The 14,628-nt window shown below is 45.4% G+C and overlaps 1 protein-coding gene across 1 annotated transcript in view; it reads left to right on the top strand.

The window, feature by feature from the left end:
* CNGB1 (cyclic nucleotide gated channel subunit beta 1) overlaps window positions 1-1,364 on the top strand; it is a 34,650-nt gene extending 33,286 nt beyond the window's left edge. Inside the window, exon 18 of the mRNA XM_084812275.1 lies at window positions 292-1,364. Coding sequence (XP_084668401.1) covers window positions 292-498 — 207 coding nt within the window. The 3' untranslated portion in view covers window positions 499-1,364. The remainder of the gene's footprint in view (window positions 1-291) is intronic.
* Window positions 1,365-14,628: the final 13,264 nt, after the last annotated feature.

Raw genomic sequence — 14,628 nt, 5'->3', positions numbered from 1 at the left:
GGCTGAGTTACCAGCAGTAAGAGCTTTACGCTAAACTGTGCCCGCACTTGTTGTATTTTTGGCCCCACCTCCTTTGCCCCCGCCCACCACTGGAACATGGCCCCTGAGAGCTTCTCGGAAATGGAATTCTGCCCTTGGGCTGAAAGAGGTTCCCCATCCCTGGACTACAGGGTGGACTTCTAGATCGCTGTGGTTTCCAACCAGACTTGAGACAGACATCGTATATATATAGATATAGATAGTAAACACAGACCCTTAGGTGGCCATCAGCTTCATGCTTTTCTTTTTCAGGATGCCACTTCCACTCCAGTTCTACCTAAATCACCAGTCAGTCATAGTTCACCAACTGGTTCTCGGAAGTCCGATGACTGCAGAACTGAGAAGATTGTCTCAAAGTGTTCCGATCACTCCGTTCTGATTTGCGTGAGTCCAACACCCAAAGGCGATGAACAAATTCTCTCTGTAGAGGCTTTAGACAAAGATGAAGAAGCTAAGTAGAAAAACCCACATGACTGATGACAAGCCGGTGTCTCGTAGAATATCCTGGTCCCAAGAATGGCACCTTACTGACTACGGATCTCATTGGCTTGGGCTGCTAAACCATTCAAAAGGGTGTCTCTAATGCTGTGCTATTAGAAGAAAAGGCGGCTGCAAATTAATCCTTTTACAACAGGGCCTAGAAACCTTTGTACCCTTAAAATCCATTCTACTGAGACTTTAAAAGAACTGCTGCTAAAATCCAAGGGGATAGCCAACCTTAGAGCAAGGGAACCTTGCATTAAACAATATTGGCTTATTGAACATTCCAAATGTTGAGTAAACGGTGTATTTGCTTTAAATATCCACATAGTTTCTTCCGTTGTCAATGTCTCCTCGTTTATCAAGGTGAGCCGTGGTAGTTTGGGGAAAAGTTTAATACAGAAGGTGCAATTGAGAAAAAGCAGAGGTTTAGCAGGTACCCAAAGGGTCAAGCAAAAAGAGATGCCAGAATCTCACTAGGGAACTTGTTTTAAGTGCAGGGGCGGGGGGGGGGGGGGAGAATAGGACTAATCTGCTTGGCTGAGGCTTAAACATCAGTGCCTTTTGTTCTAGTCTTGGACGATGTGGCAAAAATCGTTTCCCTACCTCTGATATTCTTTCAGATATTGTGAGAAAGAAATGGTATGCTTTAATCTGGCTACAGAAGTATTAACTTGGTGGATTGTCACATTTTCACATCTAATTAATGCATTACAATCCCCTGAAATATGTGAAATATAAGTTGCGTAGTCCGCTTGCCAGTAGCAGGGGGTTGCACATTGTAGCTTCCAGCACAGCATTGTCCTAATAAAATGGCATTCTTTCTGATCGTCTTATGAGTGTTCAAATGTCTCTTGTCATTTCTTCTGGGAAATGCAGTTGGCTAGGGAATGCTGGGAGTGGTAGGACATGTTTCTGTCTAAACATGCATAGGATTGCAGCCTAAGTTACTTAGGATACTTCAAGGGACTTTGGGCTCCCTCACACCGAGCTTTTATCCTGTGATTGAGTTTGCTCCTTCACAGAAGTTTCCGGGCTCTACATGACGCAGCGATCATCCCAGGCATCTCCTGCACTAAATGCCCTTTGGTCCGTTTTTAAATAGATGGCAGATAATGAGCTATCAAATTATCCCCTTGTGTTCCACTTGAGTTCTCTCCATGAAAAGAGGAAAAGCGGCAAGAAGAGGAGCGAGATCACTGAAAGATAATGGAAGACTCAGAGAGGGGAGAAGGAGGGGGAAAGGGGAGGGGGGAAAGGGGAGGGGGGAAAGGAAGCACGTGTAAAGGAAGTCAGTTGTGATCCTGCATGTAAAACGGAAGCAGAAAGCCCCATTTTAAATGCAGGATTTTAGGCTGGTGTAGAGATGCCCTTTGTCCCCAAAGACCAATGCTCCTCTCTACAAAGAAAGTCCATCTAAACATCAGTCTGAGATGCACGCTTGTGCATCATTAACCCATGCTCAGCAAATGTTAACCCACCCCTCAGCATATTGGTTTTTCAGTTACTCCCATGGGAGTAGGGACAACATTTTGGGAAAGTTAGAAAGCAATAGAAATCGAATCAGCCTATAGAATTAACTCAGTTTATGAAAACCGTAAGCAATTACCTTGGGACATTTTTGTTAAATTTATTAGTCTTAAAACTAAAGAAGCTATACAAAAAAAGATCTGGTTGGGAAACACCTTGAAAACTGATGACAAAGAGATTCAGGTTCTCTCTGATCTACACCCTGAGACACTGAAAAAAAAGGAAAGATGAGGTTTTTGACAATCTGTTTACAAGAAAGGAAAATTAAATATCATTGGGGAATCCCATTTAAATTAAATGTTTGGATGGAAGAGGAGTGGGTTATGGTCCAGTCAGTGGAAGAGGCAAAACAACTTTTAGAGATTATTAGGGATTTACCAACAGTTTCTGTAAACCCCTCATAGTTTGACTGTTTCTATCTGCTTGGTTTCCTATGTAACATCGTTAACATATTGATATTTTTTCTTGTTTTTCTTTTTTCCTTCTCTTTCTTTTTAGTAATAAAAAATGTCAAACTTAGAATTATATCTTTGAATGTTAAAGGATTAAATTCCCCCATTAAAAGGAGGAAATTTGCTTGCCTATCGAAAAAAGAAAGAGTAGATCTGATATTTCTCCAAGAAACTCATGTTTAAAAAGGGAATGAACAACTACTAAAGAGTTTAAATTTAGGGGAAGTTTATTTTGCTTCAGCAAATAATAAAAAAAGGAGAGTGGCCATTATAGTCAAAATCCCCTCTCAAATTAAGTTTTCTGAAGAGATAATTGATCCAGAGGGCAGATTTATTTTTGGTACTATATATTGGGGAAGTAAAACTTATTTAGTAGGATGCGTGTATGCTGTGAATAACAATCAAAAGGAGTTTTATAAAAAAATTGAACAACATAATAAATGCTAATTTGGACAAAGAAGTTATTATTGGAGGGGATTTCAATGGAGTGGTCAACCTTCAACTAGATAGATCATCTTTAAGAATTTGCAGCGGTAAACTGCCTGATTGTTTTATAAAACATCTTTAAAAAGAAAATCTTACTGATGTGTGGAGATATTTAAATCCCCAGGACAGAGATTATACTTTTTTCTCTCCTCCTCCTCCTCACAATTCTTACTCAAGGATCGATATTTTTTTGGCCTCTCCCTATATAATTAAACAAGTATCATCTGTATTAATAAAACCATATATATATGCAGACCATGCTCCTATTTATGTAGAATGGCTGTCTGGAGAAGAGCAGTTAATAAGCAGGAAATGACGGTTAGATAATTTTAGTTTGCAAAATCAAGAAAATGTATCGGACTTAAATATTAAATTACGTGAAAATTTTCAATTTAATAACACTTCTGAACTAACAAAATCAACCATTTGGGAAGCTTCAAAAGCTTATATGAGAGGATTGATAATACAAAAATCATGCTTCCTAAGGAAGCAAAAGGAAAAGAACGTACTGGACTTAAAAAATAAAATTCAGAAATTAGAGAAAGAACATAAACAGATATGTTCAAATATTATATACAGGAGATTGGAAAGTGTTAGGAAACAGTTAGATTTACTGATTTGTGACCAAGTGCAGAAAAAGTTAAGATATCTTAAACAGCGTTTTTTTTTGGAAAAGGCAATAAAGCTGATAAATTACTATCCTATATGTTAAAGAAGAAACAACATCGCACAATGGTTATGCAAATAAAGAAAGGAAGTACAGTTTATACTCAATCTAAAGATATAGCAAATAAATTCAAAAAGTTTTATGAAAGTTTATATACAACAACCCTCTAGGGAGAATATTGAATCATATGAATACGATCAAACTACTATACCAGATGATATAGATGCATTACAGAGACCTATCATCTTAACAGAAATACGTAACACAATTAAGGATTTAAAAAACAATAAAGCCCCACATATGGATGGTTTTACACCAGAATATTATCAGGTATTCTTAACGGAAATAGAACAACCATTATTAGGTGTACTGAATGAGATCATGACAACTCACTCTCTTTTAAAAACCTGGGAGGAAGCTCATATAGTAGTGATTCCAAAAAAAGATAAAGATACTACAAAAGTTGAGTCTTATAGACCTATTGCTCTTTTGAATCAAGACTTTAAAATATGGACATCCATCCTTGCCAATAGATTAAATGGAATAATTGCTAATTATATACCAGAAGATCAAACAGGCTTTATTAAAAATCGTAAATTGGCAACCAATATAAGAAAATTAGTAAATATAATACATCTTGTTAATAAATCTAAACAACCATATGGACTAATTTTTTTAGATGCTGAAAAGGCATTTGACCGCCTAGAATGGAAGTTCTTGTTACAGATTTTGGATAAAATTGGTTTAGGCAGCCAACTCGCTGAATGGGTTAAAATGATCTATACAAACCCCAGTGCTTGTGTCTCTGTGAATGGTGTCAATTCAGACAAATTCTATCTGAGGAGGGGCACTAGACAAGGTTGCCCTTTATCTCCTTTGTTATTTGCATTATCTATAGAGCCTCTTGCTCAAGCTATTAGAATGGAAAATATATTAAAGGGGGTAAAGATTGGTAGGGAAGAGTTCAAATTAGTTTCTATGCTGACGATATAGTTATTTATTTATATAATCCTATGAATACTTATGATAAACTTTTATTTTTGTTGCAGGAATATGGTCAAGTATCAGGATATAAAATTAATATTACAAAATCAGACTGGATTGGATTCAATATGGATAATTCTACAAAAACTAAGATTACCAAAGAATATAAAATATCTTGGGAAAATACTCCAGTTAGATATTTAGGGGTATGGATTACACAAAATCTTGATATCTTAACAGAATATAATCATTGTAAGGCCATGCTTGAAGTGAAACATGACTTGGCTTGCTGGAACCAGCTTCATATTTCATGGATGGGTAGGATATCTGCCTTAAAAATAGTGGTACTTCCAAAAAACGAAGATGATCAGGGGACTGGAAACAAAGCCCTGTGAGGAGAGACTGTAAGAACTGGGCATGTTTAGCCTTGAGAAGAGAAGACTGAGGGGAGATAGGATAGTGCTGTTCAAGTACTTGAAAGGTTGTCACAGAGAGGAAGGCCAGGATCTCTTCTCGATCAGCCCAGAGTGTAGGACACGGAATAATGGGTTTAAGTGACAGGAAGCCAGATCCCGGCTGAACATCAGGAAAAACTTCCCGACTGTTAGAGCAATACGACAATGGAACCCATTACCTAGGGAGGTGGTGGGCTCTCCCACACTGTAGGCATTCAAGATGAGGCTGGGCAGCCATCTGTCAGGGATGCTCTGACTTAGATTCCTGCACTGAGCAGGGGGTTGGATTCAATGGTCTTGTAGGCCCGCTCCAATCCTATGAAGTCTAATTTGTATTTTTCCACTGAGCTGCAACTTCCAAAATAGTTATTTGCTGAAAGGTACATTTGTTTTTAGATGGCTGTCTAGGCATTAGCTGAGTAGTATTCAGAACAAAGGGGATTATATGGCTCTAGACTTTAAACTGAGTTAAGTAACTAAAACATACTTACCATATGTACTATTTTTATTCCAATTTTTGCCACACTAGGCCACAGAACAGTTCGGGCCTGTAGCAGGGGGTGGGTAGGGCAACCCTCCCTAAATTTTCTCTGCCCCCTCCTAAATGTTTTACAAACAAATAATTAAATCTATTATTATAAAACCAACGGGTTTTTCTTTTTAAAGTTACAAATGTTATTCTTTTAGGTTGGTGCCATGGTGGAATCTGCCCACAGATTCCTAATAGTACAAGTAATTGAGGACACACCTGAGATGAATATTTTGACTTATGTGAACAGTTGTACATATATTTTTTTTAAGGAGGGATGTGTTGGTCAGATTTATAAAGGCAGTTCTTTACAACACCTGTTGGTTCAACGATGGACTGGACCCTTGGGGCTTCTCCACATTTAGCAAAAAATCACGCAGCCTTACTGGAGCTTTGGGCATCTCTACACCAGCCTGAAATCATGCATTTAAAATGGGGCTTTCTGCTTCCGTTTTAAATGCAGGATCACAACGACTCCCTTTTTCACCTGCTTCCTTTCCCCCCACCCCCTTCCCCCTCCTTCTCCCCATCCCTGAGCCTTCCATTATCTTTCACTGATCTCGCTCCTCTTCTTGCCGCTTTTCCTCTTTTCGTGGAGGAAACTGAAGCGGAACATGAGGGGGTAATTTGATAGCTCATTATCTGCCATCTATTTAGAAATGGAACAAAGGGCATTTAGTGCAGGAGACGCCTTGGAGGATCGCTGCATCACGTAAAGAGCCCGCAAACTTCCGCGAAGGAGCAATCTCAATCGTAGGATAAAAGCCCGGTGTGAGGGAGTCCTTTGTCTTCCAGAGTCTTTGTGGGTTTAACAACCAGCAAAATACACGCATTCGCCTGCCCTTGTTTTTGCCTGTTCCCTCCCATATGTTTCATTGCTACAGCCAGCGGATGGCGCTGTTTTATCGCGTGGTTTAGGTTTATTATGCATTTAAGGTGACTTAAAATGGCAAATTATCCCTTGAAAGCAACGTGTGCGGCGTTGGAGGTTGGCATCGTCGTGAAAAGGACCTGTGAACTTCTGTGAGTGAACAATCAGAAGTGTACGATAAATGTCTCGTGTGGAGACGCTGTTGAATTCAGTTATACAGTTAGACAAAGAATTAATTCTTTCCACACTCAAATTAATCAGTGCACCTTCCTTGTGTGAAAATTTTTCTCATCTAAAAACAGAGCTATTGGATTGCTCAGTCTGATCAGCAGTCTTTCTTTTCCCTTTCTTACTGAAATTATGCTATAAGTACTAGGATATCTTAAACCTGTAACATCACTGTTGCAGAAGAAGAATCTGGATATCAAGGCAACATTAAAACTTATTGTGTTGGGAGGCAGTTGCAAGAAATGCAAAATGATACTGTTTTCAACAACACTTTTGAAGTCAAGAAAGCATGTGAAACTGCTGACCATGACGCAGCATCAAAACGTCTTCATAAACTCCCTTGGACTTCAGGAAAGCTGATTTTAATAAACTCAGAGCACTGATCAGTAGGATTCTATGGCAGGAAAACCCAACAGGAAGAGGAGTTCAAGAGGAGAGAGGAATGCTTATCAAATTCGCAGATGACGTAAAATTGAGTTGCATAGCTTATACCCTAGAACACAGAAACAAAATTCAAAATGATCTTGATAGGTTAGAAGACTGGGCAGAAAATAACAGAATGAAATTTAACAGAGACAAGTGCAAAGTTTTTCATTTAGGAAGAAGGAATAAAATGCACAGGTACACGATGCGGGATACCTGGCTAGGCAATAGTATGTGTAAAAAGGGTCTTGGAGTTGTAGGGCCAATCTACACTTACGGTTTTTTACGCTTCCAACAAGGTTTCACCCCCCGTCTTTCACATTACGCCGTCCCCGCCTTGTATTGGAACTGCAATTTCCTGCTTCCCTGCTACTAGGGATGGGCAGATTGCCTACCTTTCGTTGCAGGGGGGGATCCAGCTCACCGGGGGAGGTGATCTGTCCCTCTCCCTGGAATCCTCTTCGGCCAGCACCGCTCTGCGGCGATTCCATGGAGCCGGCCACCGGCTCCGTATCACCAGCAATACAACCAGCCGCCATTGCTGTGCTGTATTGTTAGGTTAAGGGCTGACTCTGGCCGCAAATGGCGTCCACTACGCCATTTGTAGCCGTAAAGCTCTTAGATTAAGCTAAATGCAGCCGTAACTGGTTTTTAAATGCAGCCGTAAAGCCTTATGTTTTTTCCCTCAATAGGCTAGCCAAATGGCTGGAGAAGGTACGATTCTTTGAAGATTTGAAGTGGTAGATGCAGCAGAGTAAGGGATCCGTTCCGTCACAGACTCTGGAGGCCAGATTCCTTTGAATCCAGCCTTATTGGGGTCCGTGGAGGAATTCTCTGACATCCCTACCTGCTACTGCTTTCAATACCCTGATATTCTGGTATTTCCCATTCATGTGCTCTGCTCTTCCATGTTCGTCACCATATAAGGTCGTAGCTCCCTCCCACGCCTGCCCATATACAGCGGTGTTTGTATTTCCCTCCTGTCCGATCAAGGCTCTCAACGCCCCCATGCGGTCTTCTGGATACTGACCGCATAGCTTTCCCAGCAGTCAAAGTTTCTTCATCAACCAGCAAATGGATGTGTGCCCGCTTGTCTGATCTCAGAAGCTCAGCAGGGTCAGCCCTGGTCAGTACTTGGATGGGCAACCGCCTGGGAATCAGGCTTCCTGCACTGAGCAGGGGGTTGTTCTCTCCCTTCAAATGACACTAAGTTTTACTTCCTTCTATCCCCTGCTTTGGCTTTTGTTTTGTTTTGTAATTAAGGCATTATCTTCAAATCTTTGAAACTTCAAATCTTCAAAGAATCGTACCTTCTCCAGCCCAATTTCTCTGCACACTTGCCCGGGCAAGCCCAGGCAAGCGTAATTTTTTTCACAGTCCCCACCATGCTCGCAGCACAGAAAGAAACACACACACATATCCAGGCAGGCAGGCATCACTACTCACAGACTAACATCAATAAAAATGTCTGTGGATAATTTGAGCGTCATCTCATGAGCAGCAGACAAACACAGGGCAGTCTTCAAAGCTTCGAAGACGCTAGCAGCCCCCGCAAAACCCGAGCACTGGGTGCCGCCACCACTCATCTTCCTCACGCCGGCTGTCAAGGGAGACACCCCCGAGCTTCTTGCCCTGGCCTCCAGCAGGTGTGGGAGGAGAAGAGGAAAGGTGCCTCCTTCTTCCCTCCACCCCCACCTGCTACAGTGGCGGCAGCGAGGGACAAGCTGGTCATTTTCCCTAAGGCCAGGAGAACTTACAGAGAACAACCAGCCTCTCCCGTGCCACTGCCTCTGTAGAAATGATGGGGGGAGGATGAGAGGTGCTGCCTTCTTCCCCTCTTCTTGCTGAGGGAACTGGTGTCTTGGGGGGGAGACGGTGTGGCAACTTCTCTCTGGGCTTCGAGCCCCAACAGGATGCTCGCGCCATCCCTACACACACACAGGGATAGAGGAAGAGAGGGATGGTGGGTGGGCAATCAGCTAAAACAGGAAGAGTTGCCACTCCTCCAATGAGAGCCGCCTTGCTGGAGAGCTGGAAAACAGTGCAGTACTGGCGTGTGAACTGTGCTTGCGCATTCAACAAAGTACTGGAACGGGGGAATGGGGTGAGTGTGGATAATCACGTTTTAATGTGATTGTGTTTAACCCGAGGGTTAACCCGCTGATGGCCGGCGCAATGTAGAACAGCCCGTAGTCTATCACAAGCTGAATATGAGCCAGCAGTGTGATGTGGCTGCAAAAAAGGCAAATGCAATTTTAGGCTGCACTGATTGAAGTATAGTTTCATAATTACAGGAAGTGATAATTCCACTCTACTCTGCACTGGTCAGATCTCACCTCAAAGACTGTGTCCAGTTCTAGACACCATACTTTATGATATATTGGAATTAGTTCAGAGAAGGGCAACAAAGATGATCAGGGGCCTAGAAATTAAGTCCTACAAGGAAAGGTTGAAGGAACTGGGTATGTTGAGAAAAGGAGAGGAGAGGAGGGGAGGGGGGATACGATAGCACTTTTAAAGTACCTAAAGGATTGTCTCACACAGAGGGCTGTCACACAACCTGTTCTGTGTCATCCAAGACTGTGGACATGAAATAATGGGCTTAAGTTGCAGGAAAGCAGGTTTCTATTGCCCAGCAGGAAAAGCTTCCTCACGGTCAGAGCGGTCAGACAATGGATCCAACCGCCTCGGGAGGTGGTGAGCTCTCCATCACCAGAGGTCTTCAAGCAGGGACTGCACAGCCATCTGCCAGGGATGCTTCAAACTGGATTCCTGCACTGAGCATGGGGTTGGATTCAAAGGCCTAATCTGTTGTCAGTTCTAGGTATGTTCACAAAGAAACAGCGTCGACGCATTTTCATTTTAGTAATGAGAGTCCTAAAATGGAAGACTTTGGGTTGCCCAGAAAGAGAAGCGGGTGATTAGCAACGGCTGCAGAGAGCTCAGCACCTTCCCAGCCAGATCCAGTTCTTGCCCGCAGGCCTGTGTGTGCGCGCCAGGCGGCCAGGCGAACTGCACGTCTTGAACCGAAGGAGCAAAGTGAAGGGGACCAGGGGGCAGGGGACAACAAGTGAAGAGAACACACGCATGCGTAGCAGCCTTGGTCTGTGGAGCCAGCGTGGTGTAGGGGCGAGAGTGCTGGGCTGGGAGCTGGGAGATCCGGGTTCTAGTCCCCACTCGGCCACGGAAGCTCACTGGGCGACTTTGGGCCCATCACAGACTCTCAGCCCAACCTGACTGGCTGTCCGGACAAGCCCCGGAGACCCCGGCGGCCAATGGGAGGACACAGGCACTGTGATGACAGCAGCATGGGAGGGGCCAGGAGGAGGAGTGGCCATCTGATTGGGCAGTGGGGCCATGGGAGGCAGGGCAAAGGCGGCAACAACATTGTGGGACTGGGTGGCCTGGAAGATGAAGATCCTCCCCTTTGTGACGCTTTCACCTTTCACCCAGGCGTGCGGCACTCTGACCTTTCGCCCCAGAGACACGGCCTGCCTGGGGCTCCTCCCCTCCACACTGGGCCCGCCCAGCCCAGCCTCCTGCTCCCAATGGTGGTCAGCCAGGCACCCTGGCCTGCAGGGGGGCGGGGGGCTGTGGCTGGGGCTGCGCATGGAGGCTCCCCCTGGGCATCACCGCCTCCCATGGGTTGGTCTCGGCCCCTGAACTAGCCTTCCTTGACCTGGCACCCTCCAGATGTGTCAGACTATAGCTCCCACAATCCTCAGCTAGCATGGCCACTTCCGGAGGGTGCCTAGCTGGGGAAGCCACTCTGAGTACACACCGCAGAACAGCAGTCCTGAAGCCGGATCAGGCCAGGGGAGCCCACAGGCCCTGCTGGTGAGAGGGGCCCACCAGATGCTTCCCGGAAGCCAGCAGCAGGCCGTGCCAGGCAGGGACAGGGGAGATCTGGGTCAGGGCCCCCTTCAGCCATGAGGCTCCCTGGGTGGCTTTGGGCCAGGCACTACCACTCAGCCTAAACTACCTCACAGGGTTGTGGAGAGGATAAAATGAAGGATTTATGCCATCTTGAGCTCCTGGGAGGCAGGGCCAAACAAGCACGTAATCAGTAACGCAGCCTTGCTCCGTGCATCCGGGGGCTGCCCTCCCCAGGGATTTGCTTCGAACTGGGAGCATTTCGCAGTCATTGCAGCAGATGACATCGTGGCCAATCTGCGGCCGCCCTGGAGATTTCCAGTGGAAATGCCGGATTTTCTGAGATTGTTGCAGAACCCAGAGTCAGAGAGACCACGGAGTGAAGGAAAAAGAGATTCTTTATTTAACGTGCGGGCTTAAGGCTGGAATCATTTCCAAAGAGCCAGAAGCCCCGAAATACATCAGCACATTGTTTTTATAGACATTGTGACACACATGAAACGGCTCCCCCTCCCGCGTGGGGTTGCAGTCCTCAACATTTCTTCTCCTAGCGCCATTGTTTATAATACAAGAACTGGGTTATAGGGTAGCCGTGATAAGGAGAGAACAGAAGAGAACAGCAGAGAACAAGATATACAATTGTATGACCTTTGACAAGACAAGGAATTCCTGTGTCTCGTCAGCTTACAATATATTCAAGGGAGAAAGAGCTCAGCAAGAACATGAAGCATGAGACTGCATGAGGCTACTTAGTCTGACCCCCGATATGGCTGCTACAAGATTACTTTTACTCTGTTTTATTTCTTTAATTTGGGATTTATTTATTTATTTATTTATTCATTCATTCATTCATTCATTCATTTACATTATGTATATACCGCTCCATATCAGAGCAGATTTCGGAGCAGTGAACACAAGAGATGGGGGTTGGACTTGATGGCCTTGTAGGCCCCTTCCAACCCTACTATTCTATGATTCTATTATATAAAACAGTGAAAGGATAAAAAGATGAAAACACCAGATTAAAATTATGTTATTTTAAAAAACAGAACACCAATAAAAACCATGACTGGTCAGTTAAGGAATGCCTCCTGGAAGAGTGCTGTTTTCAGGAGGTGCCAGAAAGGCCACAGTGTTGGTGCCTGCCTGACTCCAGGCGCAGAGTGTCAGGGTGGACACTGAGCCCATAGGATCCCAGAGTAGTTCTGATGCTGAGGAAGAGCAGTCGCTCCTGGGAGAGGAGCGCGCTCATCCTTCCCAGGGCCAACAGGTGACAGAGATTCCTCCCACCAGCATTCCTAGCTTAGATAGCAGTCCTGGGAGTGACAGAGCGCAGGAAGCAGACTTGATGGACGCACGACGCCAACGCAGAGAGCGGCGCCAAATGGAGGGCGCAGAAAGGAGGCGTAGTGCCCGGTTCGCGCTCAAAGAACGGCTGCGCCCAGAGGATCCAAGGGAAAAGAGGAGGGATTCTCCCTAGTCCTATATTCAGGGGTCTGCCAGTAATTCCCTTTCAAACGGGGACCAACTGTTCCAACTTAGGGCATAGGGATGCTGCTGCTCAGATCTAGTTGCTACCTGTAGAGTTGTTAAGTTGTAAAAGAAGAATAAAGCTTTGAAAAGAATCCCTTTGTCTGTGTTTGGACTTGGCTACTGGCTTAGACTGAGAGAGCCCTCCAAGGAGCCCTTGACACAGGGAATTCCAAGGAAAGGGGGGCCACCACACTGAAGGGTCTTCTCCTAGTGGACTCCAATCAGGCCACAGGTCCATGTGGAGCCACCAAGTGCAAGCCCTCCGATTACCTCAGTGACTGGGCAGGTTGGTAAGGGAGAAGGTGCTGTCTTGGGTATCCTCGTTCCAAGTTCTTTAGGGCTTTGTACACTAGTACCAAAACCTTAAACCTGGCCCAGTAGCAAATAGGCAGCCAGCGCAATTCCCTCAGCAAAGGAGTTACATGCTGTAAAGGGGCAGCTCCCGACAAGAGCCAAGCTGCTGTGTTCTGCACTATCTCCAGCTTTCGGACCAGCCTCAAGGGCAGCCCGACATAGAGTGCATTGCAGTAATCCAGTCTTGAGGTTACCAGTGCCTGTACACAGTGGCCAAGCTATCCCTGTCCAGGAGAGGCCGTAGTTGGTGAACCAACCAAAGCTGGTAAAAGGCACTCCAAGTTCTCATGGCCACTTGGGCTTCCAGCAACAGTGATGGATCTAGGAGTACCCCCAGACTATGGACCTGATCTTTCAGAGGGAGCACCCCCCCCATCCAGAACAGGCTATGAGCCTATCTCCCGGACTTGGGAACCACTCACCCACAGGGCTTCCATCTTGGCCTTCATCCAGCCTGTTACTGAGTTTAAACACAGATCCAGAACTTGCACAGCCTCTCCTGATTCAGATGTCACAGGGAGATAAAGCTGTGTGTCATCAGCATACTGATGGTACTTGGGTCCAAATCCCCTAATGACCGCTCCCAGCAGCTTCATATAGATGTTAAATAACACTGGGAACAAGATGGTACCCTGCGGAACCCCATAGCTCAATTGCCAAGAGGCAGAGGATGTTGTTACCCAATGTTGCTCTCTGAAATTGGCTCCGCAGGTAGGACCGGAACCACTGTAGCACAGTGCCCCTGATACCCATCCCACAAAGTCGGTCCAGGGGGATACCATGGTCAATGGTATCAAAAGCCAATGAGAGATTGAGCAGAATTAACAGGGTTGCACTCCCCCGTCCCTCTCTTGATAAAGGTCATCCATTGGGGTGACCAAGGCTGATTCAGACCCATAACCAGATCGAAACCCAGACTAGAATGGGTTTAGATAATCAGCATCCTCCAAGAGTGCCTGCAGTTGATCCGCCATGACCCTCTCAAGTACCTTCCCTGGGAAAGGTGTATTTGCAACAGTAGTTGCCTAATACCATTGGGTCCAGAGGGTGCTTCTTCAGGAGTGGTCACACTACTGCCTCCTTAAGAACAGCAGGGACCACCCCTTCCCAAAGGGAAGCATTCACCACACCCTGGACCCACCCAGTCATACTCCCCCCGCCCCTCAGCTACCTTTTATGAGCCAGGAGGGGCAAGGATCGAGAGGGACATGGGTGGTTGCATTGCTGCAAGAACCTTGCCTACGTCATCAGGCCACAACAACTGAAACCGATCCCACAAAATTGGGCAGATGGTGGCATCAGACACCTCAACTGGAACTGCGCTAACAACTGCATCAAGTTTGCTGTGGAGACAAGCGATTTTGTCCTCAAAGTGTGATGCAAAAAGACCACAGTGGGTCCTTGAAGGGACCAGGGCCCCATTTGCTGTGGATAGTGTTCACAGCCCCCAGACCACCCAAAAGAACTCCATGCTTCTGGTGCTGTGTGCCCCTATCCTCCGCATTTACTTCGGCACGATAGCCCCGCCCAGGGGTGTGTCTTTCACTGAGCCTTTCCAGCCTTCAGGATCGTCCTGCACTCCCATTTCACCAGTCATTAGCCTCCATGATGATGCACTTCTCTGATGTTTGCTTACTTTGCTTCTCCATTGTTGTGTAAAGTCACTTCTTAGATGTTTTGTAAAGTTGCTTCTCTGATCTGTCGAGGTTTCTGGAGCCTGTCAT

The sequence above is a fragment of the Heloderma suspectum genome, chromosome 8 (assembly GCF_057233095.1).
Source record: "Heloderma suspectum isolate Gila_16-S chromosome 8, 16-S_ref, whole genome shotgun sequence".
Lineage (NCBI taxonomy): Eukaryota > Metazoa > Chordata > Lepidosauria > Squamata > Helodermatidae > Heloderma > Heloderma suspectum.
This window is presented reverse-complemented; position numbering and strand designations above follow the sequence as displayed.